At 34.8% G+C, this 23,329-nt stretch overlaps 1 protein-coding gene and 1 long non-coding RNA gene across 4 annotated transcripts; one reads left to right on the forward strand and one right to left on the reverse strand.

Moving 5' to 3' along the window:
• The first annotated feature begins 2,033 nt into the window (after window positions 1–2,033).
• On the forward strand, window positions 2,034–14,907 carry LOC129003231 (uncharacterized). 2 transcript variants are annotated; one of them, XR_008491630.1, is made up of 7 exons: window positions 2,034–2,596; window positions 6,137–6,247; window positions 6,776–6,943; window positions 7,458–7,570; window positions 8,945–9,038; window positions 13,318–13,444; window positions 14,788–14,907. XR_008491630.1 is itself a non-coding variant. In XM_054431523.1 (5 exons), the coding sequence occupies exons 1-5, from the start codon at window positions 2,454–2,456 to the stop codon at window positions 8,977–8,979; spliced, it is 570 nt and encodes a 189-aa protein (XP_054287498.1). In that variant the 5' UTR covers window positions 2,034–2,453; the 3' UTR covers window positions 8,980–9,091. The 2 variants fall into 2 exon arrangements, 1 of the variants encoding a protein (XP_054287498.1); XM_054431523.1 differs by lacking the exons at window positions 13,318–13,444; window positions 14,788–14,907 and having other exon boundaries at window positions 8,945–9,091.
• On the reverse strand, window positions 9,387–11,990 carry LOC129003232 (uncharacterized). 2 transcript variants are annotated; one of them, XR_008491631.1, is made up of 4 exons: window positions 11,926–11,990; window positions 11,220–11,362; window positions 10,141–10,217; window positions 9,387–9,514 (listed from the first exon to the last, which is right to left on the reverse strand). It is a non-coding gene; the product is annotated as an uncharacterized LOC129003232 (long non-coding RNA). The 2 variants fall into 2 exon arrangements; XR_008491632.1 differs by having other exon boundaries at window positions 11,902–11,966.
• Window positions 14,908–23,329: the final 8,422 nt, after the last annotated feature.

The following is a 23,329-nucleotide window of genomic DNA, read 5'->3' on the forward strand; positions in this document are numbered from 1 at the left end:
GGGTAAAATTCCGGCCGCGAACAAACTTTTGGCCACTCAGGTTACTACGTCATAGTGACGTCAACTTTGCCCAGGGGGTAAAATTCCAGGGGGATAAAATTCCGGCGACCCATCTCGAGTGCAGCAAAGGCCTTTTCACTCGTGTTACACATTATATTTTTCCTGCAGTCACTATAAAGCATATAAATAATTAGTCTTTCAAACACTATGCAACACGTTTTTAGGTTCAGCTGGCAACACAAATGGTGACCTAGAGAAAGTAGTACCCGCGGTCCATATCACTCCGCTATTTTTCCTCGGCAAGAAATGTGCTCCGCGTTTTGAGAATATAGTTCCGTATGTTTTTGTAATTTGAAGTGGTTTCCGCGCCTAAAAAAAAAATGCTTAAAAGGCATTTTCTTGTTTATTAAGATCGTAGGAAGGTTTTAAAAACGTTTAAAAGAAAAGTCCAGAAAGTTCAGAAATACCGAAACTATAAACACGAAATGACAGGTTAAATCGTAGTTATAATAGTCAAACAGCTGCTCATAGTATAATTATCTTTAAGTGTTGCCAACCTATTTCCAAGCGTACACGGATTACGTGCATAATGGAACCACGCTGTTTTGTGTTGTTTCGTTGGAATCCTGATGTGCGGCAAAGTGTAAACCGTACGGCAAAGTATAAACCGTACAGCAAAGTATAAATATGCAGCAATTAGCAGCTTTCTGTACTATAAAAAGTAGGGTAGAGTGGGGGAATTGGGACCCGGGGGTAATTGGGAGCTATTTTTTAAAATTTTTAAATTTTGTATTATTTATTTTCTTAACAAAATTGTAAATACGTTGAAGTTTAGGCATTCTAAAGGGGTTTCATCACAAATTATTGGGTAATTGTAATCTTGTGTTTAATGTATAAAAAAAATAAAAAAATTAAGCCGTGTTTTTTCCCGAATGTTAAACATATGGCAAAACTTCAGCGTGGTAGTATTTCGAGCTATTTTTTATATATTCTATGAATTAATAATCATACCAAAATGCATTTTTTGACACATTAAAGGTTTAAGCAATAGTTTGTTAGGGCTTTAAAATTTAAAAAAAATTATAAATTAATTTTATAATTTTTTTTTAAATGGGTCCCAATTACCCCGGCGTGGGGAAATGGGACCCATATTTTTTATCCCACATATAATTAATATTAATATTATAATTAATCCCACATATAATTAATCAATAATTTATTAATTGTGGCTGCAGTGGTGATTATCATGTATTATGTGTAAAAACAGAATTTTGAAGTAGGTCCCAATTACCCCAGCATGGAGTAATTGGGAACCAGTCTCATCGCGTGGTTACATCGGTTTGGAATCACAGATGTACAGAAAAGTGAAAAATTTATTTTACAACCACTTGATAAAAAAATAGGGCCTAAAAGAGTGAGCTAAGCCCATAATTGGCCTGTTTTAACTTATAATTGGACTGATAACAACCATTTATTAGAAATTCTTTCGGCTGAAAAAGCGAAATTCCGGAAAGTTTGCATATGACCAGAGAAGAAGTTCGACATAAAATATACTTGTAGTTTTTTTTTATTTAACTATACATGTCTATTAACAGTTTAAATCTATATTTTCTGGCTGTTATCTGCTCTGATGGTTAATTTTTCCTATTTTATTTAGAAAAAAGTGTAATGTTTTGGAAAAAATAGTTTGAACCGTTCTAATGTCCTAAAATTTTTTTTTTAATAAAAGTATGTTGCATTTTGTTTATTATGTTTTCATTTTCAGAACCCTATTACCCCCACAAATTAATATTAGGTGCTTATGGGTATAAGAAGACAAATTACAGTTGGAAACCTTGTGCATGCTCATATTTTGATTTTTTCTGACAATAAACATATAATTGAAAAAAATAAAAACGTGGGTCCCAATTCCCCCACTCTACCCTACAAGGAAGCCAACTTTGTCGGGTGACTGTAGGAAAAACAAATTGTGCTACTCGCCTGAGAGAGAAGAAAAGAAGTAAAATGTTGCTATTTGAACTTTAACCAGTTCAGGCCAATTTCAATTTAATAATTGAATTTAATAGTGGAATGTGGAATTGTCTCCAAGTCTCCTCAAGTCCTCAATTAGTGTCTTTGCGTTAAGTGCAGTCTTTGATTAGCTTTAATTGAGTGGTACAATATTAATATTTGTGTTCAGTTTCAATATCAGCCGTTTCAGTTTCGTTTCAGTGTTTGTCTGGTACCACCATTAGTACAAGCAATAAACTTCGTTGTGTATCATTGTCAGTGGCAATGAGGGGTTATAAACAAAATCATAACCTCTCTTAGATGTTATGATGTTATGCTAGTGATTTTTAGTACCGGTAACTAAAACTAAAACACTGTCGTGGATAAAGTAACTTAAGAAGTGTAAGCAACTGATACTGGTATTGTTATAATTAACTTAAGTTATTAATTGTAAAGTCGTTATTATGAGTGAACAAGAAAGGACTCTTTCAGAATTTTTCAAATATTTTTTTGCGACTCTGTGTTCCTGGAAGTCAATAATGGAACAAATTAGTTTATTTTTGAGCCCTATATTTAGGCAATGTGAACAGTTGAGGTTATGTGAAAGGTAAGCAGATTGTTGCACACAGGCTAACTTACTTGATTGCACGTAAGTTAGACCTCCGTATCTGTTGGCACAAACAAACGAATGAAATTATTGGCTGCACTTTACTTTACGTCCTACACTCATTCGAATGAAACAACCGATATTTTCATTTGAATGAATGTAGGACGTAAAGTGAAGTGCAGCCAATATAGCCTATTGAACGATATATCGATTGAAACAAACAAATAGGTAGCCTAATCAATATTTTCATTTGGTTGTTTGTGCCAACAGATACGGAAGTTCACCCTAGATTGCCATTAGCCTAAGTTAACAGTAGCCTACATTATCATTCTTATGAAGAAAGATAATTAAGTTAAGTTCGGCCAAAGTTTCTGTGTGGGCGACCAGATCTGGATGGGTCTAGGAGAGGGTATTTTTGTGAAAACATTTGTGTCATGCTACTCTCTCACCCCTACCCCCAGCACTGCCAATAGCCGGTACCCTTATGTTTTAGTTCGGCTAGTAGCGATCCGTCCATATCCACAGAAGTTTTGGCCGAAGTGTACCATAGCCTAACTTATATTGTGTTGTAGAAGTTGCGGACCTACGGTCCCTCCATGTCAACCAAAGCTTAAGTTGCATTCCCCACTTGCCACTTGCTAACTTACTAACTAGGCCTAGTTAAGCCTATTACTTAAGTTACCTTAGATGTCCTTGACCAGGCGCAGGAGCTTTTGCCTAATATTAGAGCCTGGTTCATCACTTGGCTGCTTTAGAGCAAACAGAGCCCTTCTCAGAGGTTTTACAGTCTCATCAGACTGGTTGCAAAGTTGTTACTCCTTATAAGCTAGTCATTGGCGATTCCTACCGTGTGGAGTTGCTTCCTAAAATGACCGTGTCCAGTCATGAGAGCAAGGAGGCCTACTTGACCTGCCCTCTGCCCAGCTGAAGCGAGTGAAGAGGGTGCTAGGTTCTGAGAGCAGTTTCTTATCAAGTGATTGTCCAGGATAATTATTCCAACACTCTAGGTGTTTTTCCCTAAACTAAAACACAAAAAACCCATTGAAAACCTTGGCTTCGGTCTAAGGAATGGCATGCTTGCACCTTTTTTTTTGAACGCTCGTTACCACCCAAGTTATGCCTGCATCGCTCGGAACCTAGCCGAGAGTTAGGCTTACATAGTGGCATGTGGTAAGTTTGCTGAAGGTGCTGAAGCAATCCCAAATTAGATTTGAAGTGACTTTATTTGAGTCAACAGCTTTAAGAGCCACCTGACGATCAGACACTAGGTTAGCTTCTTGTCTTGGTAGCGTCTGGCCAGTCCTAGGTTGGCGCAAGCCAAGATGCCACAGATTTCTTCCCGGAAGATGGTTCAAAGTGATCTCAGACTGCCAAAAAGTTATTTTCTGACTGATGCAAACTGTAGGCCTAGGCAAACTGCATAAACTTACTCCAAAGCCTGATTTTCCATTGACGAGAGAGTCGTCTGTACCAGACAAAGCTCTCTGTTTCTGGGAGTTACCCTTTCTGATGTTTCAAATTCTAAGGTTTCTGATGGTTCCATTGCAGCTATAAAGTTTTCTTACGATTCTTGACCTGCAGCTTGTCAATATAGTCTATTTTCCACGAGAGAAGCAAAGTCAATTATTCACTAAAAGATTCCTGGCATAGGTTCCTGATAGTGATTGTTTACACTTAGATTACATACCGAAACAAAACCTTGAATATGATTTTAAGCAGCAAATCTTATAAAATTGACTATGAAACCGGTAATGGGAAACTAGATAACAAAACACAGTTAGCAAAAGAATTGAAGAGCAGCACTAAGTTACTGAGAGAAAAGGTCAGTAACGCAGCACCCACCGTTATGCATAAATGTTCTCATAGGACTCAATATAAAAGTATATAGCTTAAAGTCCCGGGTAAGACCTAGATCTGGGATTAATGTAGCCTACTATTTAATTTTGATGTCCCCACAGGTCAAAATTACAATCCGTTTACATTCATACGCCTATCGGTGGTAGGCTTCATCGTATTCATTAGTAGACGATAACTTGATTAAAAATAATCTGATTTTTTTGAAATTTCTTACTTAAATACATCTAGGTTTATTCTAATGATTTTGCGAACCAGCTTAATTAGACTATTGGGATGGGATTAATAGGAGAGTTCACGGGGTAAAAATTTGGTTTTTCTACAGATACCTGACAAAGCAGACTTTGCACTGATTATAGCACGCCATGTAGCTAGGCCTTACTGCCATATTTACTTACCTACTTTTGTTGCACTCATTTTAATTTGCTGCACTCCAGTATTCCAACCAAACAACACAAAACAGTGTGCTTTTATTGTATGTAATACATGTACCCTTGAAAATAAGTTGGCAACATTCACTTAAACATATTACAACACGATCAGCTGGTGCAGTGTTTCTCAGCTTCTGACTAGAGCCTATTGATGCTACGACTTAATTCGTTGTTTTGTGTTAATTCTATTTTCGTTTAATGCTTGGAATAAACCTAACCTAAAACGTGTTTAGTGTTTGAAATAGGCCTACTAATTATTTATAGCCTTAGTAACTGTAGGAAAAATATAATGTGCAACGTGAAAGTATAAAGTGTCACTTCGCCCCTAGTTACACTAATAATTATTTCCCATTTTCCCCTTTTAAATATATATATTAAATTTGCAATTTCCGGACTATTTTGTGGAGCTTTAAAACCAATTAATTTAGTAAAATTGAAGCTTGGTTACTGTAGGCCTATGTTAATGGTTACGGACTGTAGTTCAATTTTTTCCTATATAATTTATCTTAGAATAACTTTTAATTGTTGTATTTTGCTTGTTTAAAGTTTGATATTTGTTTGTTCATATTTCTATCAAATCTGGCAAATTTATTTACTGTGTTCAATAGCCTCAGAGGTACTAAGCTATGAACATTTCACTAAAAATAATTTTAACGTTTCCTGCAGCAAAACCAAATATTCATTAGGTACACCTAATGTTCTGTAGAGAATAAATTTGATAATTTTAAGGAAATGTTTAAATGAAAATAAAATCAGGCTAATGGAAATTGGCTTAGTCGGCAGGTTTTCTGCCGTGTAGCTGGATCTATATGCAGAGCTCGGTTTGTAAAAAATGAGGTGCCGGAACTGTCACTAATTTAATGTGATTTGTACCTATTTGTGCCAATTTTATTTTCTTTCCAAAAGAAAGTTAGCAGAACTCCGTTCCGCCGTGTTCTTCCGCAAATCGAGCACTGTCTATATGATAATGAGTACCACAGCAAGTTTTTCTAACGCTAGCTGTAACTTTTTCAAAACTGTGATGCCTCAGGCTAGGGACACACGAGCTAGCAAAATTTGCCGGCAGTTGGTTCCGTTGGAGCCGGCGATAGTTAAAGTACACAGGAAGGCCCGGAAGGACACATTGCGCCGGGCCGACGAAACTGCAGTGTCCCTGTCCTAAGTATCTTGTATGGTTTAGAAAAGAGAGAACAATGTTTAATTTGTTATTTGTTTTGTTTAAGAATTATATAGTTATTTAAATGTTTGGTTTCAGAGTACAACTGGATGAAAAGTTTCTTCAGAAATTCCCCTGTGTCAAAACAAAACTGTTAGGAAAGATTCGATTGGGTATAGAAGAAGAAATCAGCTCCGTTTCTAAACTTGAGTAAGTTGCAAATAAAATAAAATAAAACCAATTTATAATACAATGTAATGAATAAATAAAAAAAACTATGTACTTAAAAAAACAAGTTACTACAATCCCAAATCTTTACAATCATTAAAAAAATATAAAAATGTAACTGGCATTAGTAATAAGCGTAATCGTAATAAGCGTTATTTCACACTTTGCCTGATTTATTTTGATAATGTAGGCTACAGAATGCCTGTTTGGCGTTAAAAAATACTTTACCGGTAACATATACAATAAATGACATAATTTAATTTTGCATATATTGGTAAACAAAATAGTTGTTCTCAATTTTAGTTGACTGTACAGTTTGAGATATTTAATAGATTCTTTTTTCAGAACATGTCTTTACCTTTACATTTATACTTTAATCTCACCAATAATCTGCCTTTACTATTCTTTTCTTAGCCCACATTATGAAATTAATTTCTACTAAATTTCTTAATTAGAAAAGGCTTGGAACTATTGACATTTTACTTACACTTTGTCTTCTTTTTGTTTCAGAGAAGAAATGAAGAGTCACGTTGATGGTTTGAAAACCAGACTCACATCAGTGGAGAAAGCCTTTTTAAAGTCTAAGAACGAGGAGTCGTCAGATATCAATCCGTTGATACCATCATTTGATGACCTCTTTGAACATGCGTCAGATATTTGGAAGTGTTTTCACATTCTGTATCCTTTATCATGAGTTTACTTTTGAGCATTATTTACAGTTTAATGTTTTACGTATGTTTTCTAATCAGCAACCTTTGTCAGTAAAACATCCTGGTTATAAAAACGACCAAATCAAGTTTGATAACAAATTAGGCTTTTGTACCTTTGTCTGTAGTACATCATTTTCATCCACTGGCTAGTTTTGTTGCAAAGGTAACATTGTCAACTCGTGCAAACGTAAACGTCAAAATAAATATTTACTTAAAACACAAACACGACTTGGGCAGCTTGTTTGGATTAAAGTTTAGTAAAATATGAACTTATGGATTTTACTCATTTTTATATTGAATAAAATTAAGACATCTACAAAGAATGGTATTTATTTTGTATATATCTTATGTAGTATCCTATAGACTTCAAGTGGAAAGAGTGGAAAAGCCCACAAAAAATCAATATGAATATTTTAATAATATAGATAGCCTAGGTAAGAAATATTATTGTGGTGATGAGTTTTCTTGACACCAAATTTTAGATGGATGGGCCTGAAGACATCAATAGAAACTGTTAATTATTCAAGTAAAAGTTCTGTTAACAAAATATCTGAATCTCTGCAGAAATTTGAAAAGTTTGAACACCATTTCAATTGTGAGTATTGTATTTTCAAGTTTATTTATACAATTTTTATTTTAGTGAACATTTTTAGCTTTTATCACATTTTGATATAGTAATGTAGGTATTAATTAAGTCTATAAAAAGTAGATAACTTAAGGTGAACTGGTGTGAGGCTTAAAAGAATTTCAATGTCTAGTTAGACATATTAAAACTACAAGCAGAAGTGTGATAAAAAATCAGTCGAGCTTCAAAAATGCTTCATTAGAAGAGGTATGCTTTTGTAATTTTAGTTTAAATGCAACAATCGCGTAGTGATAGTCTTTACGGCACGAGTAAAAATTCACTTAAAGTAAAGGTGAATTACGCAAGTAAATTATACTGGGTACTTTAGTTATGACCATTTCACAAGAACTATCCGACATTCTCAAAATCTTACAATACACCTTCCTGCATTTGTTGGTTAGGAAATCGTTTAATTCTTTTTAGGTTAAGGAAAGAATGTATGATTTTCCGGCGGAAATCGGTAGATTAACAATTTAAATGGTCGTTGCCAGCTGATAAGTTGGCATTCAAGGCATTACAATTTTCTCTCAATCCTTGAACCCAATTGGTCTGTTACTTATACCATACTGGTGATGTAATGTTAACATTTTCAGAATGAATTAAATTTAAAAATTCCTATTTTATTCAAAGCTCCAAAACAATCAAGCCTACTTACGACCATTGATTAAACCATTAATGGGTATGCTTTGTTTGTGCTCCAATATAAACATAAAGACAGTGAAAAAATGAAGATCTCCAACGACACAATAGAGATTAATGTACTGTGGTTTGCGTCGTTGTGGGAAGCAGTCTGGTCAGTAATTGACTCACTGTGGTTGCAATAGCATTTTCCGATCGTAGGTCTTGTCATCCTGGACAAGCCACCGACATGGTAACAGACAACCGGGGATCGGAAAACGCTGTAGCAACCACAGTGAGTAAAACATCAGCCAGGCGTCACTGTGCTTCCCCTTGGACTTTGATTCCCAAGATTTTAAGTCATACAGGGAACAGTCATTTTTCAAAAGAATTGTTTAGCACCATTTACATATTACTTCACGGATACAGTGTGACAAACCTTTATATTCTAACTCTTTGATAAAACAAAATTTATATAAATCTTTGTGGGGCAGCCTTTAACCCCCCCCCCCCCCCCCCAATTCCCTCCGTATGGCCGCTCATGCTTCCCCAGTTGATGTAAAGTGTTAAAAAAAGGGCATTCACATTTCTAGGGTTTCCCTCCGTACGCAAGACACAACTACTTCATATTGTAAGTAATCACATGTTTTTTCTTTACTGCTCATCTAACACCTCTACAATACCTTTGTTGATGCAGATATATAAAATTATCTATTTTTGTTGCAGATATTGCGGATTTGACCCAGTACTTGAGGACATGACATATTTTCATCTTATCAGCCGAGAATATTCTATACACCTTGATATTGTCGGAAAAAAGGTATCATTCTGTAACTGTAGACTTTTCATACTAATAAGACTTTGTATCAATTACGTTGTTATTTTTTTTTCCTTAGTGAGTTTGAAAATCCAATATTTTCACAAAAAAACCCCTATACATTCTTAATATTAATCCAAACTGCCCTCAAAGCATGGTCAGTTAAAACAAACTGTATTTTTTTAGAATTTTTACGATTGAGGGTGGATAATCCGATTATCGGATAATGCAAGGTCGGTTATGAGGGGGTCTACTGTATAGTTGTACAAGTTGGTAAGATCAATGCCCTCTCTTTGGCACAACAAAAAATGTACACAATTAGTTGTTGTGTAATCATAAGAAACCATAACTAAAGGCTAAATATTTATTTGATTTATATTTATAAAATAATAAGATAAGTAATAATGCGTAAAACACAGTCTTTTTTTGGTCCTTTAAGTCACCGTTTTCCTCTTCCAGCTGTGACGTCACTTGATGATCTGAAAAAATAAAATAAAAAATAGAGTATTGATTAATGAGTTCGCTAAAATCATACGACTATATTTAGCTAAACACCTTTTTCATGTTGTGAAATATTACAAAATAAATACAACCTGTTTGACTGTTAAGAATAAGAATAGAAAAAGAAGAATAAGAATATGTTTATTGTCTTTCAGGCTACATAAGCATTGACAAAGTCATATATATTCAGCAGAAATGCCAAGTCACTATTCTACGTAGGCCTAAGGGTAATAGGGATAATAGGTAACATCAGTAGTAGAATACTCATTGACTTAAAGATACTTTGTCAGCAAAGCCAGGCGTTCGTGTTTTTTATATAGCCTACTATTAAACTTTTGAAGAACCCCACGATGAGGAATATTTAATGACTTTTGACATTCTTCAGACCTGATGATGTGCTTCATACAAAGCACAAAACTATATAGGATTGCTTTGGACAGTTACAAGGTAACACAAACCCCTATACGTTTTAAAAAGCAAAGCCAGGAAAGTTTGTTTATAAAATTCAAGATAAGTTCTGTTAAAACCTTGTATCATTAATACAATTTGTTGGCAACAAATTAACTATTAAATCACCTATGAAAATAAGTCATAAGTTTCTTACCTTGAGTTTCAATTATTTTATATACAATCAGTTATTCCTATTCAATGGATTTTGTCCAGCCCATGTTCGATATATACCTGTGATAAAACATGTAAAAGTAAATTAAAATCTTCCCACAAGACATTGGAGGCTGTTTATTTTTGCTAAAACATGTGTACCATGTACATTCATGTAATTTATATTTGAATCCTTTCTTTCCTGTTTAGTTGAGGAAATTCAACAAATTTTAAGCTGATTAGAAGGGAATAACTTCAAAAGTATATCTATAAACTGGTTAAAGTTGACCAGGCTGTTCTTAAAGTCCAGTACAGACCGTTTCACCGTACTTGGCGTGTAGGGGAGGCAGTGCGAGAGAGACAGGAAATCTCCCCCACCACGCTTCCCCTCCAGCCGTCAAGTACAGTCGCCTGCTCGCCTCCACTCCAATACAAATACAAACTCTACCAAAACCTTGTCTCCATGACAACCCGAAAAATACAAAAACGTAAACATATTTGACAGCTGATGCTAGTTCACAACTTCAGCATTTGAACGTGACTGTACCGTACCGCGAGGCGTAGTGGGGGAAAGCTCTCAGTGCGCATGCTCCAGCGAGACGCCAAGCACCGTGACACTATCTGTAGATGATAAACAATTTAGTATTTCCTTAGTTTTATGATGATTTACTTTACTGAAATAGTGAAATATAGCTATGGGCAGCTTAATGATCATGCAGTAGAGCCAGATAGTCACTGGATCAACCCTGAAAAAGGTCAGTTGTGTCACAAAAGTCAGTTGGTGTGAGGAAAGTATGTAGGTAGCTTTTTGGTAGTTCGAAACCGGACCCAGCTGTCCCTGATCCAGCAACGGTAAGTGCGTTATGGCTTCAAATAAATGATCCTAGCGGTGAAACAGCTGATCTTGGTAATAAAGCCACACAGATCATCACATACTTTTCTACACTCATCCTTCACTCATATTTGGGTTAAAATATGCACTTAGGTGGCGTCCTTATCATCTCAATAAATTGTAATTGACTGATTGGTTCTCAACGAGTGCAAAGCACAGGCATAGCAAATAGTTGACATTTAAAGTATTACCATGAAACGAAGGTGGTTCAGGGTTAGCCGTGTGTTCTAGATCTCTGTAATAAGAGTTGTAGGCCAAGACCAACATGAGAATGCAGGCGACCATCGCACAAACACACACCAACGGGGCCTCACTGATAGCACCGAGCATACTCCTGAGAAAGTAAAACCATTGACTATTGGAAGGTAAAACATTACTGGTATTCTTGATATTGGATACTACAAGCATTGACTATTGGATACTGCAGTGCTTGATTTGTAAAAAAATTGAGGTGCCCGAACTGTACCTAATGTGATTAAATTTATGTACCTTCTTTTTATGCCAATATTTTATCTTCCCGAAAGAGAAGTACCAGAACTCCATTTCGCCGTGTTCCACTGCAAATAAAGCACTGGTTATAGCTATTATTTAGTAAAAAATATTTTGCCATCCAAGAATTTTTTTAAATTTGTTTTACAAGCAACCCATAAAACCACTTGGAAGGAGATAAGACCTATACAAGGCCTATATAAGCCTATATAAGGCCTATACAGTTTCCCTAAGATAGAGGTTTTTGAGTTTCTACAAAATGAGCAGTACAAAAACTTCTTTGCTAACTTGTTTTACATTTTTACCAACTACTTATTCCAGACCTGAATGATTTGTACCCTTAACAAAAGCTGCTACTTTAGTACTAAAATACTGAATAGGTACCCCTTGATATTTTAAGTGACTCACAACCAATATGTAAACAATCCACAATGTTCTCTACAGCTTACAAAACACAGACTGCCTAAATCAATTATGAACTTATATGTTAGAGATAAGAAATGTGGAGGCCTACATCATAACACAAGTGACTCATACATATTGTGTAAAAAAATCATCGTTAATTTAACAAACAAAAAAATATCTTAAGAGTTATAATAAAAAAAGTACAATACCTGCAACATTGGTGAAAAAAATTTAAAAGTGCAAAAATAAGATGAATTAAATTTATTTGTTGATGTTGTTAATTTATAGTAAAAAGTTTCTAAAAACCTCATTGGATTAGGAAGCTTGAAGAAAAGTGAAACCTTAATAATGTGAATTTTAATCAAGTAAAACTCCTCAAACTAAGTGGTACTTTTATGTTCAACATGTTCAAATGTTCAAGTGTGTTTGTTATTTTCGTTCTCTATTCTACCCAAATAATAAATATAGATTTTTTTTCAAATTTGCATTATTGACAAAAAAGTAACAAGTAAACTTTATTATGTGGATGTGTATTCTGTTTGTTATCAATTATTGAAATCAAATAGTGATAGTGATCTACTCATAACGCTAACATCAGTAGTGTTTGCTAGTTTACCTTTTGTAGGAAATCTCATATTTTCACGGTATGTATAAACAAAACAAAACCACCATTCTGATCTATTATATAATATTAAAAATATAATATTTTTTAATTTAACATTGCTCAAATATATTTCCTTTTTAAATTTTAATTTTTTGGCGATCATACAATGTCACAAATTTTTAAGCTAAACAAATGTGCCTATTTTTTGTTGCTAACCATGTTGATGGGTCATACCAGTCACATAGATGGATCACAATAATCACAATAATAGATCAATAATGATCACAATAATAGATCACAATAATCATAGATCACAATAAGTCATTCCATTAGTTTCATTTGGTGAAAAGTTTTGTATAGTTAACTGAAATTAGTACGGTAATTTAAATAGGAAAAATCTGTTGTTGGCTCACATCAACTACGATGATTTGGTAAAAAATCTGGTGGCAACCTTAACATGGGGATGGAATGTCTTGTTGCATCATTAGTCAAAGGTTCTATACACACATTTTAATTGTTTACTTATTCTAACAAAGTATAGTACGTAACTTACTCAATAACTCAATAACTCATTTATTGAACCAAGTAGACACAATTACATGTATAGGTTAGGTCAAAATAATATAATATGCATTGGAATTGAACTTAAAATACTACAAAACATACATGTGAAGCATGTGCCCATGCATATTCTGGAGGTGTTAACTACAAGAACAAAAATGCTAGGTCAACAAAGGTATTTTATAAATCTTAAATTTTTTTAGAGATAAAAAAAAATTATATTGTTCCAGATGGATATTATGCTGATAAAGGCAACTCCCATGTTTTCTATATTGGTATCTTTCGTCTGTATTCTCTCCACGTTGTTTGCTTACAACAAATATTTTGAGCATAAAGAGTATGGACCTCATCCTCTTGGTTAGTATTTGAATCTTTTTCTGCCAAACTCAATGTATTGATTGGTTATTTAACCAATAATTAACAAACATGGGGGTAGGGTTAATTAATACTTATACAGTACTTCATTAAAATAAACGGTATTAGCGAATTGGCACATACTTCATCCAATATGCTTGACATTAAAATTGAACATCCAAGTACTTTTATGAGTAAAAAGTTCAAAATATTTTATTGGGTCACTGGAAGGGGTAACTATGGGTTTTTATAGGGAAAATCACTAAAATCTCACTAGCTTTTGAAATGTAACTTTAACGGGATTGGTCGACTTGATGCTTCAGTCTCATTGGTGGCGTCATTGCGACCAGTGCGATTAGTGTTCCATTGTTGAAGAACTCAAACTGGTTACAACTTTGGGGGTTGTGCCATTTTGTTTAAGTTCATAAGGACCATAACTTGCTAAATTTTACAAAATCGTCCCAGTAGTTTTTGTGAAAATCAGATTTTTCCTTTTTTTGGGTTTTGAGAATCACAATTAACAACTCCTAAGGATGCCATGAATTAAGTATGTACAAACCAAGTTTCATCAAAATCGCACTAAAGGTGTAGTTTGTATCTCTGTTACTGGGGGAGAAAGCTGGTCTAGCGCAGGACATCGGTCTCTGAGGTCCCGGGTTCAAATCCTGCTAAACCACCAGTGGATTTTAACTGTTATTATGCCACAACCCCTAGGTTTAGCCTGAAGTAATGTGAAAAACAATCCCGGGCTCTTGCCTAGTGTCCTAGGACTAAAAAATTTATCTGTTCACACTATATGTATGGGCAGAAAGAAAAACTATCCAGGAAGTTTCTTTGGTTTCCCCTCCATTACCGCTGTTTAATTAAGATAAAAGATTGTGAGGTATAAAAATAGAGTCGGGTATGATGTTTACGTCAAGACAATACTTAAATGCTCAAGATCCTAGGCATTTACTGAGATATAATTGAGAGTATGTACATTGTTATGTTTATCTACAGCTGTGGTATTTTCACCTTTCTTGAAAGAAAATGTTTAGGCCTTTGGATTAGTAGAGACTTATTCTAATTTGTGAATAGTTCATTTTGAAAAATGCATAAACTATAAGTTCCTACTCACTCAAATAAGAGAAAAACTCTATTCTCGAAAATCGAAAAAAGTTTCAAACCTTTTTCGATTAGGTTATACACTTATTGGGAGTAGATTTTAATAAATATGCCTCATTTTAGTTGATTTAAGGAGCCATTATCTTGTCTGGAGTTGGCAAATGGGCTTTTAGCAAGTTATATTCCATCTAAAACGTTGTTCAGCAGACATTGATTAAACAGAGTTGTGTCGTCTGTTGCAGATGGATCTGTCAACATCACTTCAACTCAAACTACCGTCCAGACCTTACTCAACACTACTAATTGACTAAATTTAAGCCGTTATGGTTAGGTGTTATAAAATATTAAAAAGTTATTTTGAGAATTTGTGTTTTATTTTACATGAATAAGGTATCATAACCGCTAAATTTATCAGAATGTAAAAACAATTTTGTGAAGTGCAAGTTGATTTGACTTAAAATAAGTAGTTGTAGTATCCAAAGTCAATGATAGAGTTAGTATATTAGTTGCATCTTCTTGGGTCAGTGGTGGTTCTTAGACCCTGTCAAGGATGTTTCTAGGAAAGGAGGATCCTCCACTCCCACTTGTCCTCTCCTGAAAAATTTGGTATTTTTAAAGCAGTATTGTGACTTTCTAGAGCCATTTTTATGGCAAGGGAATATTGTCTGAGCATCAGTCCATTACAGAGATGCATTACCGTATCACATCGGAGATTATAGACTGGCCAATAAAGGAGGATGCAAACATTTCTGAACGTTTGGTAGGTGATCCTCTGCTATGAATGCTGCTCAGATTCAACGTCTGTATCATCACCAAGTGTTAATGTTCTAAGTGGTAAAAACTGCAATACATTGTTGGGGTCTAAAAGAAGGCACCAGTCCCATGTCCCTCCCAAATTAAAGTGCAGTTCAAAAATGTCCATCACGCTCAATGTGCAAAATTGAGAGGAAATTGAAATGAAGTCCAGTCGTCAGCGAGCCATTTCCTACCATGAGATGGCTGCGTTTTAGTCTGAGGAATCGACTAAGACTTTTAAAATGACAAAACTGCATGGAGGAATAAACCTTTGCTTCTGCTAACACAACTGCAATCACAACATTGTGGATGGGAAGGTTGTATTATTTTATTTGTATTTGTGACTTGTCCAACAAATAAACTGAATCATAGATAAATCCACATGTGCCACTCATTTGAAATCAGTAATTTTTATCACATTAGATTAACGTATGAAAAGAAATGTTTTGGATAAAGATGTCAGTAAGTACCATTATTTTTTTAAATCCTACTAATCCTACTAATATTATAAATGAGAAAGTTTGGATGTATGGATGTATGTTTGTGACAAGTGAACGCGAAAAATACTGGTCGGATTGGGCTGAAATTTGGCATGATGATAGCTCACATTCCCGATTAACATATAGGCATATTCTTATTTCAAAAATCCTTTTGGGCTCTGCCCCAGTGGCTCTGGAGTTTCCCATGTTAACCTTATGAGAGATGGAATTATTGAATCTTAACAGCTGTTTCAATTAAACAAGTTGGTTCTGTTCTATGCTGTTCAATAGCATTAAAGTTACAAGGATTACCAACAGGGTGCAGCACTATTATTTCTTTTACATTTATGACAACAGCTAATTTGCAACCAAAAGGTGAGTGAGCGTAGCGAAAGAACTTCAACCTGGAGGTGAGTGAGCGTAGCGAACGAGCTCCAACCTAAAGATGAGTGAGCGTAGCGAACAAAATTCAACCAGGATGTGATTGAGCCATGCGAACGAGATAATCTTGAAAATTAAGAAGTTAAACGGGACAAAGCCCGCGGGTTACAGCTAGTAGTAAATATACTAGCAGTTACCCGTGAGTTTATTTTACTGTTTATTTAGCTACGCTAAACAATCTATATCTATCTATATATATATATAATAGGCTAAGCCGTTTTTTGTTAATCGAACTCCTCCGTTATTATTCGCCCGATTTTGACGTTTGAGGTCTCAAAATAAAGGTTAAAACGTGTAGTTGTGCCCAACGGTATTAGATTTTTTGATAAAGTTGTTGGCAAGGGCGTCAGAGGCCCTTAAAGTCAGTTTTTTCTCCATAAGGATAACATGGGAGATAATTTTTATTTATAAAAACATATGTTTTTAGTTTAAAATAGTGAAAGTCTACTACATAAGAAATTGGTGTGTATTATGCCTGTAAATGTATATAAAGTTTAATAATGTTTTGGGTAAATTAAAGTGTACTCATAATGGATCATACTACCGGTACTTTATTTTAATGCCGAGAATAGTAAAATTTCGTTTAGAATAAGCTACCATGATTTACAACTGTACTGTAATATTTAAAATCACAAATCTTTGACATTCATTATTTTGACATGAAACAGCTGATCTACCAGACAATTTATTTATAAATCAAAACAAAACAAAACCTCTACTACAAGTTTGATGCTATACAAAAATATAAATTATTTGTTGTGTATTCTAAAAATGGGACCCCAGAAGATTTGTCTGTACAATGTTCAGGTCTTGATCCAATAGCCATAGCCACTGATTGATCGGGCAACTTACACACAGGAACACTGTAACACAACTGCAGTTCGCAGCTCACACGCCTGTTTTGAAGGTAATCTTAGGCCTAGGCTTCAGTATTCTGCTGTTGTGGTAAGGTTACACTTCCATACTTGACATTTTTACGAGAATTGAAGGTGAACGTCTCGGTTTAGGGAACAGTCAAAACTTCGAGCAGAGCTATATGAATCTTCATGACGCAATACGTGCACGAGCAGAAAATGAAAGAGTCCAAATAGGCTAAAGCTGATGGATTCCCTATTTTGCCAGCAAGATTGTTTAGAGTTGGATGCCCTGTTGATTTCATCCACCCAAACGTCGTTGAAAGTATACAAAATGGTAAAATGAAAGACCGCTATTTTAGCGCCCAAAAAAAGTGACTGTAATTTGATCAACAACAAAGTCTTGCATAAATTGCCAGGTGAGCCCAAGGTGTACGAAAGCATTGATAGTTTGCTTGCAGATAATTTAAACGCCCATCTAGAATGTCCAAAAGAGTTTTTAAACAATATAGAGGTCAGTGGATTGCCAAGACACAGATCTTAAACAAGGGGGCAGTGGTTTTATTGATGAGGAATATCTATACACCAGAGGGCCTCATTAATGGAACAAAAGTGAACAAAACGTTTAACAGTTTAATAGAATGAAAAGTCCTAACTGGTACAAGTGAGAGGGACATATTTTGATTCCGATGATAAAAATGTGCCCGTCTGAAACAAACTTACCATATAAAATGGGAAGATGCCAATTTCCATAAGCTTTGTCATTTGCAATGACAATCAATAAAGCACAAGGGCAATCACTTAAAAGAGTGCCCTAACACTGTTCTTACCCAGACCAGTTTTCAGTCATGGGCAACTATATGTTGCTTTAAGTAGGGCTACACATTTTGATGGTGTATGCATATTCATTACGGAAAATTCTGACCAGGTGATTTCACGAATAAAAACTTAGTAGCCTAAGTTATTCAAGGAAGTTCTTTTGTACCTACATAAAATATATATTTTTGGGATTATTTTTAAAAGGGGTCTCTTCAAGAAAAATTTTTATGTTCTTAAAATATGATATATATTGGTTTTATTAAAATGTTTTATTAAATGTGTTTGAAATCTTAAAATAACTATAAAATGCTTGATAACTTATTAATTTACTAAATATAAGACATGTACAGCTAGAAAATGGATGGTCTGCTTTCCTTAAAGGCTTCATTCATTAATGTATTTTACTGTATTTAAAGACTTAGGAGTCAATGTATAACACGATGAATTTGTTTTCTAAATTCATATGTTTTTTTGTGGCGCATTGAGCCGCACGGGTTCACTAGTTATTATTTAATTAATTTAATTTATTATTTAAAGAATTGTAAGAAAGGATATGTAATGAATGCTTGGGAAGAATTGTATATTTATAAGGAAAAATGTAAAGATAGAAATAAGTTGATTAATGAACAAATACATTTTGATTCCAGTTGTACTTATAAAAATGTATTGGCCGGTGCTTCCGGTAGCCAATAGGGTATAAGTAGGGACGCCATTCAAGATTCTTGTCATTCACCTATTGGGTCTGATGATGATTGGAGTGTCCAATCGAAATCGATCACCACTTACCATCGTTTTTGTATATTTACCGTCTTGTGAGTAACAGTATAAGCGTAAATATATGTTTTAAGTGTTATAAGACGTTTCTTTTATTTACTTTCCGTAAATTTAATAACACGTACAATGCTGATCAAGAAGTTATTTAATTATTATTTTAAATGGTAATTTGTTCTTTACAATCTATATCTGTATATATTTATTAGGCTTTTTATGTTTACATACTTAGTACAGTAGGGTAGAATTTAAACGTTGTTGAGTGCACAGGTGAGCTGCGATTGGGGTTTAAGTATTTGGACTTATCTAAAAGTAAAATAGTTTTCTTTGCTGCGTTCTGTGGAAACATTGAGCCGTATTAATAAAGAACCCAGACAGCACACTTTCTCCTCAGGACATCCCACGGATATTGCGACAGGATATGCAAGATATCCCATAGTGGTCCTATGGTCAACTTGGGATATCACAGGATATCCACAGGAATGCCTAATGTCCCCGCCCGGGGATGTCCTACGGATAAGCTCACACGCATATCCATGGGACATCCGAGGTCATCCCAGGGTAGTCCTCAGGACATTCTCAGGACATATGGGACTACTATGGGATGTCCCTGGGATAAAGTGTGGTCTGGGCCTGAACATAAAAAACACAAAATAATATAGATTTAGTATGAAAAGCTTAATTATAAGTTTAGTAAATTGATTAAATAGTTAATAAACACAAATTTTGAAGAAAAAAACGAGAAAAAAGTTTTTGGCCCAGACGGGTTTTGAACCTGGTACCTTCGCCTTGTGAGCCTCTTACCTTACCTCCTGAGCTATCTGCGCTTGTTGATTATGGGTGTTTTCAAGTGGTTAAAGAGTAGCCGACAGTTGCAATGGTCGCAATACTTAAAATATTTTTGATACTACAGTATAGGCTATATATGGTTCTGTTAATCTGTTTAGACCTCAAGTAGTTGAATTGTTCAATTCAATTCAATTCATTTATTTCCACGGTAACACCATTTTTACAAGAGGTACAGTAAGTAGTAGCTATCAAACTCAAATTTAACAACAAACAAAGGCTATTCTGAATAAATTACAATAACAAGAACAAGAAAAACATAACAATGAAGATGGAAACCATGATAAACTTTTTAAAACAATAACAAAACAAGACTTAACAAAACAATAAATACACGGTTTGGAATCCTCTAAGCAAGACTTACATGACAAAAACAGATATAAATACTAAAGTGACAAAAATAAATAGCTGATCGAAGGTTGAACACAGTGCCGTTAACATGATGTAAGCATTAACTACAAATTATTTACAGAGAAGAGGCGACACAGATTGGAGCGGAAAGCAGCCACGCTGGAACGGTGAAAATCCAACACTGCGCCGACCTCGTTGCCGACCCGCAAAAGGCGAGGGATAGTGCTTCGCTGTAAATATACAGTATTGTAGTGCCTCCGCTCAAACGTATCCTTGGATCTTGTGCGGACAGGAACGTGGAATGGTATTCCTCCCAAAAGCTCAGGGCAGTCGATATTTCCACTTACAATCTTCATGAGAAACAGAGCGTCCGAAATTTTCCTCCGATCTTCCAAGCAGCATAGATTAAACTGAGATCTGATGAGATTCACGGGAGCATCAAGGTAGCGATATCCCATTCTGCAGCCAAGGACCCTAATGAAACGAACTTGAACTCTCTCCAGCGAAGATATGAGTCCAGTCTGATATGGAGCCCAGACAGGAGAGTTGTATTCGAGGGTGGGACGAACCAGTGCACGAAAAAGCAACACCAAGGCATTAATGGAGAGTCCTCGAGTGAAGCGGAAGAGAAAGCCCAGAGTGGAACTTGATTTGTGGCAAATTTGTTGGATATGCTCTCCTGGATGAAGTGTTGGTGTAGCTAGTGTTTTTCTGGTAGTTGGAGAGGATACTGGTATTTGAATATAGATTATTTAATCACCATTAGATTAGCACTGTAATAATTGATTGTTATATGATTAAAATTAGTTTTTTGTTGTTTTATTAATTTAAAGTTATAATTAAATTCACATTTCACACAACTATGATAGAACTCTAGTTTTCCTGAACTCAGTGGTAGTAATATGTCAGTAAAGTAAAGTCAACCCTTGCTAGCCATAGTATTAACAAGACATATTTTCAATCTGGGAAACCTTAAACTTTTAAAATAAATTATAAAACCTCAACATCTTAATGCGTAGGAATCTTATTTTTAGAAAAAAAAAACAGACCAAAATTATTTGTTAAATAATGAAGACGGCCCAATTATAAATTCGGAATTACTGAAAATAATTACATCAAGAACAACACTGTAACATATCCAAAATTCAAAAGATTAATTTTTCTAATATTATTTTTTATTTTTCCAATATCCTTTAAATCATCTGTTTTAACTTTGTTTAAAATTAATTTATTAAGTAAATATTTACTTTTTGTACTAGTGTAAACACAGCCTGAAGATGGAAACCAAGTTTCTGAAAGCACCAGTGAAAAAAACAAATTATTATATATTGGCCTTGTTGAACATTTCAATTTAGATATACTGTACATTTCATCAGTGGTAGTATTTTTTTTCTTCAGTTTGTTCCCGGGACATTACGGTACATTACAGGATATCCAGTGGATTTTGTACATGTCCCGGGATGTCATGGGACATTCTGGGATATCCTATGGCATTCGTACATATCCCGGGACTTTACAGGATATCCTGAGGTTAACTTACAAATCCCGGGACATTATGGTATATTGTAGGATATCCTGTGGATTTCGTACTCGTCCCGGGATTTTGCGGGATATCCTGAGGATAGCGCACATATCCCAAGACATTCTCAGGACATATGGGACTACTATGGGATGTCCCTGGGATAAAGTGTGCTGTCTGGGAAGAGGTAAACCTTTTACTTGCGAAAATTCAAGGAAATCCTTCTATCTGTATTAATAAAAACTCAAGCAAAACCTTTTACTTTACAAGGAAAAGGTAATCTATAGAAAGTTGAGGTTTTCCTCGTGACTTAAGTAAATGGTTATTAATAAAACTGACCATTTACTTTTTCTTTGAAGTAAATCCTTCAAAAATGATGCATCTGATCAGTAGCAGATTATACGTTTAAGTAAAAGGTGTATGGTAGTTTTACAGTGTGGTGCTAAATTTTAGCGAATTTCCTAAATAGGGAAAAAGCTATTCCGTATGTCTCATGGTAAGACCTAGACCCATGACCCATTTACTTTTCCGTTTTCAGGTCCCCAGAGGCCAAAAACCTCCTCCGTTCAAATTCATATATATGTTTAGCACGATAACTCGAGCAAAGGTGATCCGTATTTGATTAAATTTGTTGCAAACGTGTAAACCTACGTTTATTCTAAGGGATTCGCGAATCAGCATAATACTTTATGGAAACGGGGGTTTATGGGCGGTTTTATGGGGTAATTGGATTTTAACATTTTTTACCCTAAAAACATAGAATTTAGCAACTTCTTTCAAAGCCATTTTGTAGAGTTTAAAAACACTATTAATTTAGTATCGAAGCGATACTATGCGCCTAATGGCTACGGAGAAAATAAAAAAAAAACTGTAGATTAAAAATTTCCATGTTATTTTTATGGAGAAATTTTTAAACTGTTGTAGTTTTCTTGTTTATGATCCTTTTTTGATCAAATTTCCATTCATTTCATACTAAACTATTACATTTTACAAAAAAAAAAACACCTTTTTACCCTCCCTGTAGCAGTAAACCTAAGTACTCAGTTAAACTAAAGCTATATAAATAGGGAATGAATGTGATATTGGAGACATTTTAGTGTACATCCAATCAGGCAAATGGAAATTTACTTAGTCTGCAGGTTTGCTGTGGCGGGAGTATTTTGTTTACATCCTACTAAGCTATCAACATTTCAATAAAAACACACCTCAACACCTTCCTTGAATCATCAAACCTAGCTACTAGTTAAAATTAATATTATTTAAATAGGAAATAAATCTGACAATTTTCAGGGAATATTTTATAAGAAATCCAGGCAGAAAAGGAAATTTATTTAGTCTGCAGCTGCGGCGAGGGTACCTGTGGTTATACCGTACTGCATGCTATCTACAAAGCATATGATGATATGATGATTTCTATAAACAAATTTAGCCCGACTGACTATTATCATCAACCAAATTCTATGTCTAGAAAGGGGTTAAGATTCTGGGGGTAAGATTCCGGCCCACACACTCTAGATTTTATAATTTAGTTTGTTATGATTAAATTCAAAGCCGGATGTTGGCACGGAGTTTGTACAGTTAAGCCTTCGAGGGATATCAGTACACAAAAATGGACAGGATCAGACGTGTAACATGTGATGTTCCTAAAGAACCATTTACTTCCGAGCAGAAGGATTTGCTCGTAAGTAAAAGGTAATCATTATTAATACGGTTTGAAGGATATGCTTTTACTTTTACCTTTTACTAGAAGCAAATGCTTTTGCTTCATACCTTTTCCTTTTGAGCATATCCTTCTTTTTATTAATACGGCTCATTGTGGAACTATTCCAAATCATGACTAATACAGAATGTTGTGGTTATTCAAACCAACAGTCGGTGAACGCGTGTAAATAAACATACGCTTTTAAAT

This window comes from Macrosteles quadrilineatus, unplaced genomic scaffold (assembly GCF_028750875.1).
Source record: "Macrosteles quadrilineatus isolate MER2022 unplaced genomic scaffold, UCM_ALF_1.0 Scaffold_9__3_contigs__length_116548681, whole genome shotgun sequence".
In the NCBI taxonomy this organism is placed as follows: domain Eukaryota; kingdom Metazoa; phylum Arthropoda; class Insecta; order Hemiptera; family Cicadellidae; genus Macrosteles; species Macrosteles quadrilineatus.